At 32.7% G+C, this 12,616-nt stretch overlaps 1 protein-coding gene across 3 annotated transcripts; it reads left to right on the forward strand.

Moving 5' to 3' along the window:
• The first annotated feature begins 1,071 nt into the window (after positions 1-1,071).
• Positions 1,072-8,845, forward strand: LOC124942570. 3 transcript variants are annotated; one of them, XM_047483099.1, is made up of 10 exons: positions 1,072-1,224; positions 1,309-1,378; positions 2,833-2,900; positions 4,597-4,658; positions 5,556-5,637; positions 5,725-5,958; positions 6,833-6,961; positions 7,039-7,100; positions 7,204-7,320; positions 8,481-8,845. In XM_047483099.1, the coding sequence occupies exons 1-10, from the start codon at positions 1,174-1,176 to the stop codon at positions 8,530-8,532; spliced, it is 927 nt and encodes a 308-aa protein (XP_047339055.1). In that variant the 5' UTR covers positions 1,072-1,173; the 3' UTR covers positions 8,533-8,845. The 3 variants fall into 3 exon arrangements, with proteins under 3 accessions (XP_047339055.1, XP_047339056.1, XP_047339057.1); XM_047483100.1 differs by lacking the exon at positions 8,481-8,845 and adding an exon at positions 7,684-8,035; XM_047483101.1 differs by having other exon boundaries at positions 1,073-1,224; positions 8,487-8,845.
• Positions 8,846-12,616: the final 3,771 nt, after the last annotated feature.

The following is a 12,616-nucleotide window of genomic DNA, read 5'->3' on the forward strand; positions in this document are numbered from 1 at the left end:
AACAAAGTGAAGAGCTTAGATTTCCTGAAGAATAATTCTTATTATTAAATCAGAACGGGTTCATATAAAGGAAAAAATCAAAATGAGAATAGGCAGTACTCATCATCATCTTTAGTTCACCCCTCTTTCATTATAATAGGAAGGGGAAGAGGAAGAGGAAGACAACCTGTTGAAACATCAAGTTGGTATGGAAATAAAAATCCTGATTGGGATAATTAGAATTTTATACCATTTGTAATCTTTGTTTGTAATCTTTGTTTTTCGTATGTTTGATGGTTACTAATCAATTTCTTTAGGGTCGTTTGATTGTCATCTTTTGATAATATAGCTAGAGTTTGTCTAGCTTTGATTCTTGACCCTCCCACTTTAGAAATTTTAATGAAATGATTTTAACCGTTTTTAAAAAAATATATAATTTTTTAATATATATTATATTGAAAAAATCGTTATATAATTTTTTTAGAGAATATAATATAAATGGTGCCTTACGGTGATTCTCCGAAATCGAACGAAACGAGGATGATAATAAAATAAATCCTCGAAGTAAAACGAGGCAAAAATGATAATGCATTCCCGCGCCCTAACCGCTCCATTGTCATCCTTGTATGAAAATTTTGTTTAAAAGAAATATTCTTTACTTAAAGTTATCTATCTCTCTATTCTTAAAGTATTTTAAGCTGATGTGTATGATATGGTTTAGATAAGGTGGGAATAATTTTACATATTTTTATATAGATTCTATTTTGATTTTAAAGTTAACTATAATCATTAGTGTTTCTATATTTGATTTGATTTGTAACTTGTAAGACTATAATTTTTTTTATAAGTTTATTTCATCAATAAGCAAGTTATTTAAGATAAAAATTTTAAAGAAGTAAAAAAATAATTCCCAAAAGTGAATTTAAATAGTTGAATAATTTAAAGACATATATTAAGTAAATATTTAATTCCAACAAAAACAGAAAATTATAAAAAAATAATAAAAAGAAAAGAAATAAATTAATTGACTTTTATATAATAATAGAGATTATCCAGCACCAAGTAAATTTGGAATGTAATAAAACAGTGACGTTGATCAACTGACAACCGCACATATAAACTCAAAGCAATTTCTCTGTAAAGAGTTCATCTTCTTCAAAGAGACAAACAAAGATTCTCAAATTCATCAAAACAATGGGAACTGTTCTGGATTCCCATTTCTTAGCTCTAACAGCAATTGTCACTGTATTGTTTCCCTTCCTCTCTTAAGAACTCAAATCTTCTTCTATATGTTTGCTTTCATCCTCACTTGTTGTCTTATTATTGCAGGCCGGCTATCAGTTCGTGTTCTTTGTTGTCACAGCACTTCTTAAAATTGATAAAGTCACTGATTTCGCAGGTATTGTAGAGTGTATTCATCTATAAACGTCAATCGTTCTTTTGAAGTGGTCATTCATGTATTGTCTTTTAGTTAAAATCCAGTGTTTATGATTCATTTTCCCTGAGAGGAGAGTACAAATTTTGGATAAAGTTATCTCCTTTTCTAGTTTAGTAACAACAAGAGGTGGATATCTTTGCCTGAGCCCTTTCGGGCCCTAAGTGGTTAAGTGTGTTTGCGGGTTATATGCGTAACTCGCGGGATCAAAGGAGAAGCGAAACCCAGCAATCTTAAAAAAAATAAAAAATAAAGTTTGGATGAAGTTAGATATTGAAGCGATTAGTCTATGCAGTATTTTCTTTTGGTTTTGAGAAAGTATATGTTCATGTGTTCAAGATTCCTGAAGCAACTCTTCTAGAAATATATTTCAATCTATCTTCACTAAAGTATACTAAATTCATAAGAACAGAAGATAGATTGAGAATTAGAAGATAGACTAGGTAGGGAAGAACTGCTCTTGAGAGAGTTTGATGTTAACCACTTATTCAACTGTAGCCGCTCTTGCCAAGCTAATTCCTTCAATAGCTAATCTGTTTAACAATTGAAACTTCCCTTGCCAGATCATTAACTTCTCAATAATAATCCCCTGGTTTTGATGGTGCACAATAGTATGTAAGTGAGGATCACAACATAAATTTAGCAAAAAAAGAAAAGAGGATCACAACATATTCCAACTCAATTCATGTTCGAGAACACTTATGGGGTTGACTATTATGGGTGATCGCATATTAGGTTGGTTCGGTTATTTGGCTAAATATTAATCCGACCCTAATACAAGTATATGTTCGGTATACTCTATGTGGAGACTCATAACTTAGTGGTAGAGTGAGTCCTAGAACTCATGTCTTAAAGGTCATGGATTTGAGTCTTTACACTTGGAACATTTACTAAAAGAAAAGGTTCGGTATACTCTATGAAGATACTATATCCGACGGATGAGATGTGTTAAATATAGGTTCTAACTCAAAACAATGAAATCAAGTATATTAATACCAAGAAGCAACAATAGATAATAATGTTTAATAAAGCTGTTTAACTCAATTAATGTAGCAGTAGATAGTCAATTGAGATGTAGATAAAGTCTTCTAATTGAATAAAGGCAAGCTGAAGTGTTTAACAAATGTAGTAGTCTGCATTAACTCAGGAACAATACCAAGCCTAAATGATCAGATGTTTTTCGGCTCGGGTAGGGCTAGTGGCCTGCTTATCCCTATTGACTATTGTTGTATTTTGGGGTGTCTTTTGTTAATACTTAAGACTCTTAATTTGTTATCCATGTCCTTTCAGTAATTGTGATTTTGACCATCTTTTTTATGACATTGTTATTTTTACTGTTTATCCTTGTGAACATCTCCATTTTCCAGATGTCAGCTAATTCTGTCTTGAAAATAAAGCAAGTTTTCCTTCATTATCAGGTAGCACCAATTTTGTTATACTTGCTTTATTGACCCTGGTTGTTAAAGGCTCATGGAATTTCAGACAGGTATAAATCACTAGTTCAACTTTCTCTCTTTCTTGTGTCTTGCAACATATAATCTGTAATATTAAGCCGACTAAGACATAAAAGGAACATTTTTACATTTGAGGGAGCTCTTTTTGATATCTACTTCATCTTAGGACTTAGGAGGTCAAGGCTTGACTGTGGATTAGATTTTTTTCTGGGAAGCAATTCCTAGTTAAAAGTCAAATTGTACATACAAATAAAAGATACACAGCAATCTGAGTATCTCAAAAGAAAATAAAACATATAACTTACTTTGACAAAAGAAGCAATAAAATCGGGAAAGACAACTCATTCCCAATTCTCTGAAGAGCAAATGAGGAAAACTAAGTAACCAAAGCTACATTAACTTGTCATCATCAAAATTTCATTTTTTGCAGAGAACTAGTTTGGATATGAATTAGGAAATTTACCTCAGCACCTTTATTTTGGATGTTGCAACACAAAAACACAGTCTTCCATATTTGTTTTGAGTCTTCTTAGGTTCAAAGATCCTCAAATTTCTTTCATCCCAAATCTCATAACAATAACCTAATCACATATAAGGATGTTCAAATATAGAAACTTATTGTTTTCACATAATCCAGTTTTTGATATGGTTCCAGTCTTTATTCTGATGCTATACACATACAACTTGTGATCTTCTTCCAAATAGAGAATGAGGTAAGAACAATCCAATAAGAGATGGTTGATTGACTCCTTCTCACTCCTCAACATACAATGTAGATTCATTTATTTCACTTACCCCTCTCTAATTGATCCTACTCCCAGATAGTCATGAATTCAACTCTTAGATCAATCTTTTCACAACTTTCTCTTTTAACCTATAACTTAAATGCCAAATAATGAAGAACTTCTATATGGAATCTACAAAATAATTATTATTGTTGCAGCTTGATGTTGAAGTTGCTGGAACATTCCAACTTAAGATGTTATGTCAATTTTATTTCAATTTGTCTTCGTTAGCTACATGGATTTATGTCCTAGCTCTTTCTTTTTATTGACCAAGGTAACTGTAAGGAGAGAAAAGAATAAGCTGCTCCCATGCCTAAAAAGGAAACATCAAAATTACATCAAAATGTGTCTGAAATAACATGAACAAAAATAATCACAAACCAAAACACAAACAAAAAGATGGGTTTCATAGGCTGAAACCTGCATAAAAACTAATTATTGATCATTTCATCGACAATTTATGACCTAGCTCTTGTTTGCTTTGCTGAAAATTCAGTATATCATGTGCCAAAATATCTTGCAGTGTTCACCCTCCTTGAAAATCAATGTTCTAGTAATTTTAGAGGTCCGGAAAGAGTCTCAAACTGTCTCTCATCCTTATCCTTATTGTAGCAGGTAACTAAAACTTGAGTGTGTATAACCCTAGAACATTTGTCCTTCAGCAATATTTAAATAGAAATAAAGTTTTGTTTGTCATGCCTTATTTTTGTATCAACATCAACATTATAAGTTTATTTGTACAATTGCATATCTATTAACTGAGTAGGCATTAGAGAATTTTTCCATAATGTTAATTTTCTATTGTCCATATTAATGTTGATTCTGAACTGTAAATACTCGAGCTTTCTTAATGGTTTAACACCATGTGTGATCACCAATTATACCAAAATTATTATAAATTGATAAGACAACTAATTGTAACATGATTTTGGTTGCCTTTCAGATTGTGTTGAGCTTGCTGGTAGTAATATGGGGCCTTCGTCTAGGTCTCTTTCTGTTGATGAGGTCTGTAACCTTTCTTCTCCTTTGTTTTATCGAGATTATAAGAATTGGTTTTATACGTGTATTTGGATTTCTATTGCACACTCTTAAATTGATATTGCATCAATAACACCATGATGGCATCAGAATGAGTTTAGGCTATTTAGAGGAAGACAAAGTGTGAAGTAACTACATTATCTCAATTTCCAGCTGTTGTTTGAGAGATTATGAGAAAAAGGCTGTGTTGCCTTTCTTATGATATATGTTCTGCTTGGTTTATTGGCCTTTTGTCGTATAGATTAAGTTAATTGTATTTTCTTGCAATACTCAGTATGTTAGGTATCTTTTCTTTTCTTTTTGCTTTGTTTGGCTTATTTAGCTTTTCTAGTCATATAGATTATTCATTGTTTTTTCTTGTGATACTCAACCTGCTGGGTATCTTTTCTTTTTGATTCCTTCTTTTGTAAGTGACTTTCTCTTTCATTTGTAAGCGCCATTGTCTTTTCTACAAAAAATTTAGACCACTTTATGCCACATTAACTCTAAACAAATTATCTTGAACCCTTTTCTTTGTACCTAACAAACAGGGTCATAGTTTTTTAGTTTTCATTTATTTTTTCGGCCAGGAGGTTCTTGTTTCTAGTTGGTGAAGGGAAATGACGGTCTTAAGATAAGTTTCTGAAGTTATGGAGTATTATCTTGTCTCCAGTTTAGAGAAGTATATAATTGGGTTCCTTTTACATATGGTCTTTGCACACTAGTGATAAATATATTGGATTTGTAGAACTTCCAAAAATATATGAATGGTATATGTGTATATCTTACATGATTTTCCTATTACATGCTGTATCATTTGTTTATTAGCTCCATTTGCATTAGCATCAACTTGTTAAATTCAGAATGTCCTTTTCCCTTTCCCAGGATTTTACAATGGGGAGAAGATCGACGTTTCGATGAGATGCGTGCCAATATTGGAAAATTAGTAGTATTCTGGATATTTCAGGTTCTACATGATCCTGCCTATAATCATATAATTAACAGTATTCTGGATATTCAATGTTATCTGTATACTCTTTTTTCTTTTGAATAGGCGGTTTGGGTGTGGACTGTAAGTTTACCTGTAACAATTGTTAATGCAAGCAACAGAGATCCGTCTATTCAAGCTGTGGACATAATAGGATGGATTATGTGGTTAGTTGGTATAATAGCTGAAGCCACTGCTGATCAACAAAAGCTGTGGTTCAAGAATAATCCAGCAAATAGAGGAAAATGGTGTAATACTGGTCTGTGGAGTTACTCTCGTCATCCAAACTACTTTGGTGAGGTTAGTTCAAACATCAAAATAACAGTTTTTGCTGCTATCTCATGAATTGAACTATTGTAGCTGGTGAACTTAGGACTTTTCTTTTTGGAAAGTAACTTAGAATTTGTTGGTTTCTACCTATATTTCACTCATGAATTTCTTGCATTCATTGCCCCGTTTGTAAGTTTTGTGTATGTATCCATATCCATAAGAGAAACAACAAATCAATTTTTTAAATTTGTCTAACTAGGTTTAGTTTTTGGATACAGATATTGTATCCAGGTGTTTTCAAGTGGGACCATTATGCGTATTAGGAGAATACGTGTTCTGTTCTTTTGGTGGTCATTAGATGGTTGAAAATGCAGTATGCATCTTCTTTCTGTTCTTGGTCATTAGATAGTTGAAAATGAAGGATACTGGATACACCACGATAAACTAGATTATTAATTGTCTTAAGGATTCGTGGGTTTGACAAGGATTAAACAAGTTGTTGACTATACAACATAAATTTACTCTTTTGTAAAGATTTACAGCTAGGTTCTTCATGCGTTTAGTATGTCATATTCAAAACAGAAATGCACATCATCCTATTGATTTACCAGAATTCGTAGCTTGGTAGTTTATTCAGTTTGAATGGTATTAGTTCAAACATAAATGACCCTGTGAAATTTGAGACACGATGAAACACTATATGCAATCTTTCTTTCTGTGTCTGAATATTATAGTTCAAACTTAAATGAGGATGGTGGACAATTGCATCACTGCTGATATAATTTTTTCAGAAAATTGCTTCTCATTCATTGCTCTTGAAAACAATTATCGTGAGGTATGCATCTTTGTCTGACCCGTTATGTATTCTTCTTGTGTATTGCACTTTCGTATTGTTTGTTTCCAGATTCTTCTCTGGTGGGGAATTTTTGTTGCATCAACTCCTGTACTGAAAGGTGCAGACTGGCTTGTTGTCCTGGGGCCAATTTTCCTAACATTACTGTTGCTTTTTCTAAGCGGACTACCTTTACTTGAGGTTAGTGTTTGTATTGCTCGTCGTTCAATTGCATGTGTAGATTTGAGGTTATTATTTTAATACAATCCTATTTTCAGGAATCTGCTGACAAGAAATATGGTAATGTGACGGAGTACAGGCTATACAAGAGTACCACAAGGTCTCTGATATTAACTAATTTATTATTTCCTTCACTTCCCAAACATTTTATGTATTTGTTAAAGTTAATATGCTTTTCTGAAGTTCCTTTTAAACTTCTACAGCCCTCTAATTTTGCTTCCACCAGCTGTATATGGAATTTTGCCCTCATGGTTCAAGACGGTGTTCCTATTTGAGCTTCCTTTATACAACCGCAACTTTACTCAAGAAGAGAAAAATTGGTTAGTTTTCTTGAAACATGCTTATTCTGTATTCCTGAAAATTTTGAGCATATATGGAAACGTTTCCATAACAAGCCATAACCTTATGTGTGATTTCAATGTCTCATCAAACTTGAGGCATTTTCAATGTTATTTAGGCCTTCATTGATAAAGATTATTTCCAAATAAATCATAATCTCATCGCGAATCACTTGTTATATCAGATCATTCAAATATCAAAATATCTGTATTTTATTCTTTATACCATTTGCAACATTAAGGATATTTTGACCATTTAACTTAAATAATCCAAATATTCCATATTTTCATCTAATAAGTTTTTTTCCGAAAATAACTGATTTATTTTTTATTTTTGTAATGTAGGATGCTAGCATGACCTCCCACAATCATGACACCCACTTCAACTTAAGGCGTTCTAGTGAGAATTGCACCCGTACCCTTTGGTCTCTTAGGAATCATTCTTGCCACTTGAGTTACCTTAGTGGAAAAATAACTAGTTTATTAAGAAAACTAGATTAATGAATATCTCTATCATTTTCTTGGCTGAATAGTTGTAAGATCTGTTGAGATAGCTTCAATTATATGATTAGACCATCTGAGCTTACGTAATTCACTGTTGTTATTTTTTTGGTGAAAAGGAAAAACTTTGTATTATTAATGAAAAGGATATACAGAAATTCAATAAGATGCAGAACATGTTCAGCACTTAAGCTCTTAATATGAATCACAAGTGTTTTCATAATTTCATCTGTCAAACTAGCCTAAACTGCTACATTGTTAACAACATGCGTGGGGAATAATATCTGATCGGAATTCAATTCTCATTCTTTGCACAACGTCCAATTTGTGAGATTGTTCGGACTCTGCTTCCACACTCTACTAAGAATGAATTCTCAACTTACTTAATTCATTGGTTTAAGCATGGATAAATTAACCAAATTCGATATAGAAGGACATGACTGGGTTGTTGTGCTAGTCTTTTACAAAATAATATATATAAATATTTTGTTCTGGTTGTCATAGTTAATAATTCTTGAACTGCAATAAATCCCTTCTTTCACATGCCTGCCTGATCATTGGTTTTAAATGTTTCTTATAACTGTCATTTGGGGATGAAGAAGTTGAAAGCAATTTTAAGATATTTAATTACCTTTTGCAAGGTGCAGAGCAGAATCTGAGGAAGTTAATAGCAGTGGATCAAAGATTGATTAGACATCATATTAAAGGTACAGAATTATTATTACTCAATATTATATTCTTAGAGTGTTTTCTCTCATTGTAATCTAAACATGTTTGATTTTTTTATAAAGAAATGGTACAATTATGGTTACAATTTCTCTCTTGATTTATTACTGTTTTCCTTGTCCTTTTGTTGATTTATTTGCTCTTATTGTCCTGTTCTACTTTGTAGTTATTTGCCATGCATGTAATATAACACAATAATGATTCATTTTGATCTGATAATGGCTTGAATTTGATATACAAATTGTGAATTGGTACTATGAAATGAGTGCATGAATATTGTTAGCAAATAATGGTAATTATTTTTTATCTTGTTTCTAAATTTGTCTAAGTGGTAGAGTGCAATAATTTATTTTGGTAATGTTATGAGTCCTCTTAATAAAGTAGAGGAGTGTGCTCATGTGAGAGCAAGTTTGTCATGTTGAAGTCCACATTTTAAGGGTTTTGTGAAATAATATTTTCCTCTTATCTTGACCATTCACAACACAATATTGAACATGTATTTCAAAAAAAGATATTATTGTCAACTTAAAACTTGACAATACTCAACATGTTCTATGTAATATTGGGAACAAGTAAAATATTGTTTGGGTGAATTGTTTTTTTGAAAATTGGAATAATTAATAGAACTAACAAAAATTGAAATAGTAGAGTTGAGAGAGTATGAGACGAAGGGTCTCTGCAATGGAAGCCTTTATATACTTATTCTCCACCAATCAACTCTTATTGTCGCCGATCATGTTTGATCCCTGGTTGGTAGGCGTTGTCGGGTTGTTTGTCTAGTAGAAGACCAACCTCAAGTGAGCATAGGAACATAGTTGTCAATAGCGCCCGTAGCGCAAGCTATAGAGTAGCGTAGCGCCCCCTTGTAGCTATAAGGTGCTATAGGCTACACACTTTCAAATAGCGCAGTCTTTCTAGCTATAGCCCCTTATAGCGCGCTTTCTAAAAAAAATATTCCATTAGTAATCTTATCTAAGTTAACATTCTCCCATAGTTCCATCCTATATTTTTTTTCCCGATTTTTCTATGTTTTTCTATGTTTTCTATTCAATACTAAAACAAAACAAAATAAATAAATAAATATAAAACTATTACTAAAACTTATATAAATGAAAAATCTAAACTATAAAATGAAAAATTTACCAGCAAGTTGACGATTTGACTGTAGAAGACAAAACGGCTAGAGAATAAGAAAGAAGAGAATAAAAAGATAAAAGAATTGGAAAAGAAAAGAAGAGAAAGAGAAGAATTGGAAAAGAAAAGAAAAGAAAAGAAAAGAAGAGAAAAAGAAAGAATTGGAAAAGTCTTAAGAGAAAAAAGAACAAGAGAATAAAATAAAATAAAAGAACCTTGAAAAGACGAAAAGTCATAAAAAAATAAGGAAAAAATAATAAAATAATAAAATAAAATAAGATAATTTGGGAAATTTGAAAAGTCAAATAAATAATATATATATACATTTTTTTAAAAAAGCGCGCTATTAGGGGGCTATAGCTATTGGCACTATAGCTAGAAATGCGGCGCTATTTGAAAGTGTGTAGCCTATAGCGCATTATTGCTATAAGGGAGCGTTACGCTATTCGCTATAGCTAGCGCTACGGGCGCTATTGACAACTATGATTTGACGTTTGTCCACATTGGGATGGATGGAAGCCTCACCTGTAAGTAACCTGTAAGTAGTGGAATTAAATGCTCGATAACAGCCTTAGTGAACTTCACTTCCTCGGTTTGACTAACTAATAAATTCGAGTCTGTATTAAACCCCTCGTCACAATGATTAAAATTATATATTTCTTTTTAATAAAATGACACTAAGTCGTTTCTCAATAAAAAGATATATATATTTCTAGTTAGACAATTTTATAAGTTTCACCAGTTTTTTAGGAAAAACGACTTAGCGTCATTTCATTAAAAATTCTCAAAAATTGGAAAAAAACCACGAGTTTAAGAGATCATTTTAGACAGGCCTAAAATGATTTTGAAGTCGTAACATTCTGAATAAAAACTAAAAAACTAAAAACGTAAATGAATTAATATATTACAATGTTTTCAATTTTAGTGAGTTTAAAAAACGGTAAATTTTAGTTCCTATAGATATTCCAGTTCTGCTCCGTGCTTAAAATTCTTCTCCACGTTCCCGTGAGGGCGCTGCAATCCGATAAAATATCTTTCCATAACTCTTCAACGCTCCTGCGGGTTCTGCCATATACTTTTGCATTCCGTTCTTGCCAAATGTTATACACCACTACTCCAAAGCCACACTTTAATACACTTGTTACAAATCTATTTCCCTTGCCTTTGAGTAATGCTGCATCTTTGATTTTATTCAATTCGTTCGGGAAACTGATCAGCTCCAGACTTTTATAGAATTTGTCCCAAAACTCCAAAGCAATACAACAACTCCCGAATAGGTCTTTTATTGCTTGGCCCGTACAAGTTTCAGATTAGTAAATGTTCAAAATGTAATAATCTGGTTGACTTTAAGATTCACTACTTTAGTTACTTCACTAAGAAACTAAAGAATGAAAATAAAGTATTCACGGATTAAGGGTCTGGTGTTTGGTTACGCATGAGGAAAGGTCTGCATCAGTTATGTCCTATGCGACTATCCCGTGTGATAGTTTCTACGCCTATGTAGTTGACTATTGTTTGTGAAGATACGTTACACATTTTCATTCTCAGTTCAAAATTCTTCAAGATTGGCCGCAAGTACATGCAATTCTCGATGGAACGATGTGGGTCTCGAAGTGGACAGCTTGGCTTACGGGCGATCTCACGTGGGCTGTTGGTTGAACTATGAGCGCTACTTGGTATCAAATGAAAACTAACTCAAAGATATTTTCAATGGTATCTCGTTTGCTCAAAATGGTTGAGCCAAACTATATGAATTTTTCAAGTCACCCCATACTCTAGTTCGCTCCTGAAATGAAGTGGATGAACTTGCATCGGGTTGTCAGGTTTAATTGACTGCATTATCCATTGAATGGATATGCGGGACTGGTGTCATTCGAACGGGCTACGTCTTAGCTTTCCAACCATATGTCGCAATTCAAAACTAAGTCATATATAATTAGTTATGAATTAATACCAAAGACATGTCTAGTTGGATCATTTCTTGGTCGCATTGTGTTCAATCGCCGATTTGAAGGGTTAAGAGCATCAACGTTACTCCGGATACAAATGAACGCGATAAAGGACAATTCCAACTTTCCAAAACATTCAATAACAACCAATTCCATTGAGTATAACGTTCTGGGTGATTTTTTTAAGTTAAAGACATCTCCAGATTTTCTTCAGCCGAAAAAAACCAAAAATACATGTTTTGGCCGTTTTTTAAATAATCTGCGCGCCTGGCATCAACATGTCGTCAGCCCGCGCGATTTTGAATCCTTTTGGGTGTGAAGTATGACGTATTAACTCGCATTGACTCGCTTTCGACTCACCCATTTTGATTCGGTTTTGACGTTTTTGCCCTTTTAAAGAAATTCTGTACAAAATTACTAATAACAATATTATACTCAAAATTCAAGATTTTTCGATCCAGTCAATCTGAATGTTTCAAGTTTCCCGAATTCCGACTCTTTTTAGATAATGACGTTTGGACACATAAATGAGCCCCGAATTGGTTACTCGGTACATTTTGTCCAACCACAATATTACACTCAAAGTTCATGATTTTTCAAGACAATCATTCTGAACTTATGCAAAAATATAAAGCTCGGGTATTTTTGGAATTTGGTGTTTGGACTGCTACTCAAAGGTCTCTCCGAGCCAATTTCTAAAGGTGAACTTTTGATTTTGTTCTCACGGTTCGATAATTAAGTATGAACATTATACTGAACCGGGTAGACTTATTTTAATTTTGGGGTGTAAAAATTGAGTGTTTACACAGCTCATAAACAGTTAGGCTAACTCCAATGACAATTTACCTCACTATTTTGACAAGAAAATTTGGTTAAATGAAACCAAATCCTTGATTCTTAACCCCCTTTATGTTTGAATATTTTATGTTTAACCTAACTAACCAAATATGATCAAATGAGGACTCAAA

Source organism: Impatiens glandulifera, chromosome 6 (genome assembly GCF_907164915.1).
Source record: "Impatiens glandulifera chromosome 6, dImpGla2.1, whole genome shotgun sequence".
In the NCBI taxonomy this organism is placed as follows: domain Eukaryota; kingdom Viridiplantae; phylum Streptophyta; class Magnoliopsida; order Ericales; family Balsaminaceae; genus Impatiens; species Impatiens glandulifera.

Excerpts from the sequence above, each read along its gene's own strand:
- LOC124942570 (XM_047483099.1), top strand. The coding sequence starts at position 1,174 with ATGGGAACTGTTCTGGATTCCCATTTCTTAGCTCTAACAGCAATTGTC. Across the intron at positions 5,638-5,724 it reads TAGTATTCTGGATATTTCAG|GCGGTTTGGGTGTGGACTGT; the intron begins GTTCTACATGAT and ends TCTTTTGAATAG. Across the intron at positions 6,962-7,038 it reads GCGGACTACCTTTACTTGAG|GAATCTGCTGACAAGAAATA; the intron begins GTTAGTGTTTGT and ends TCCTATTTTCAG.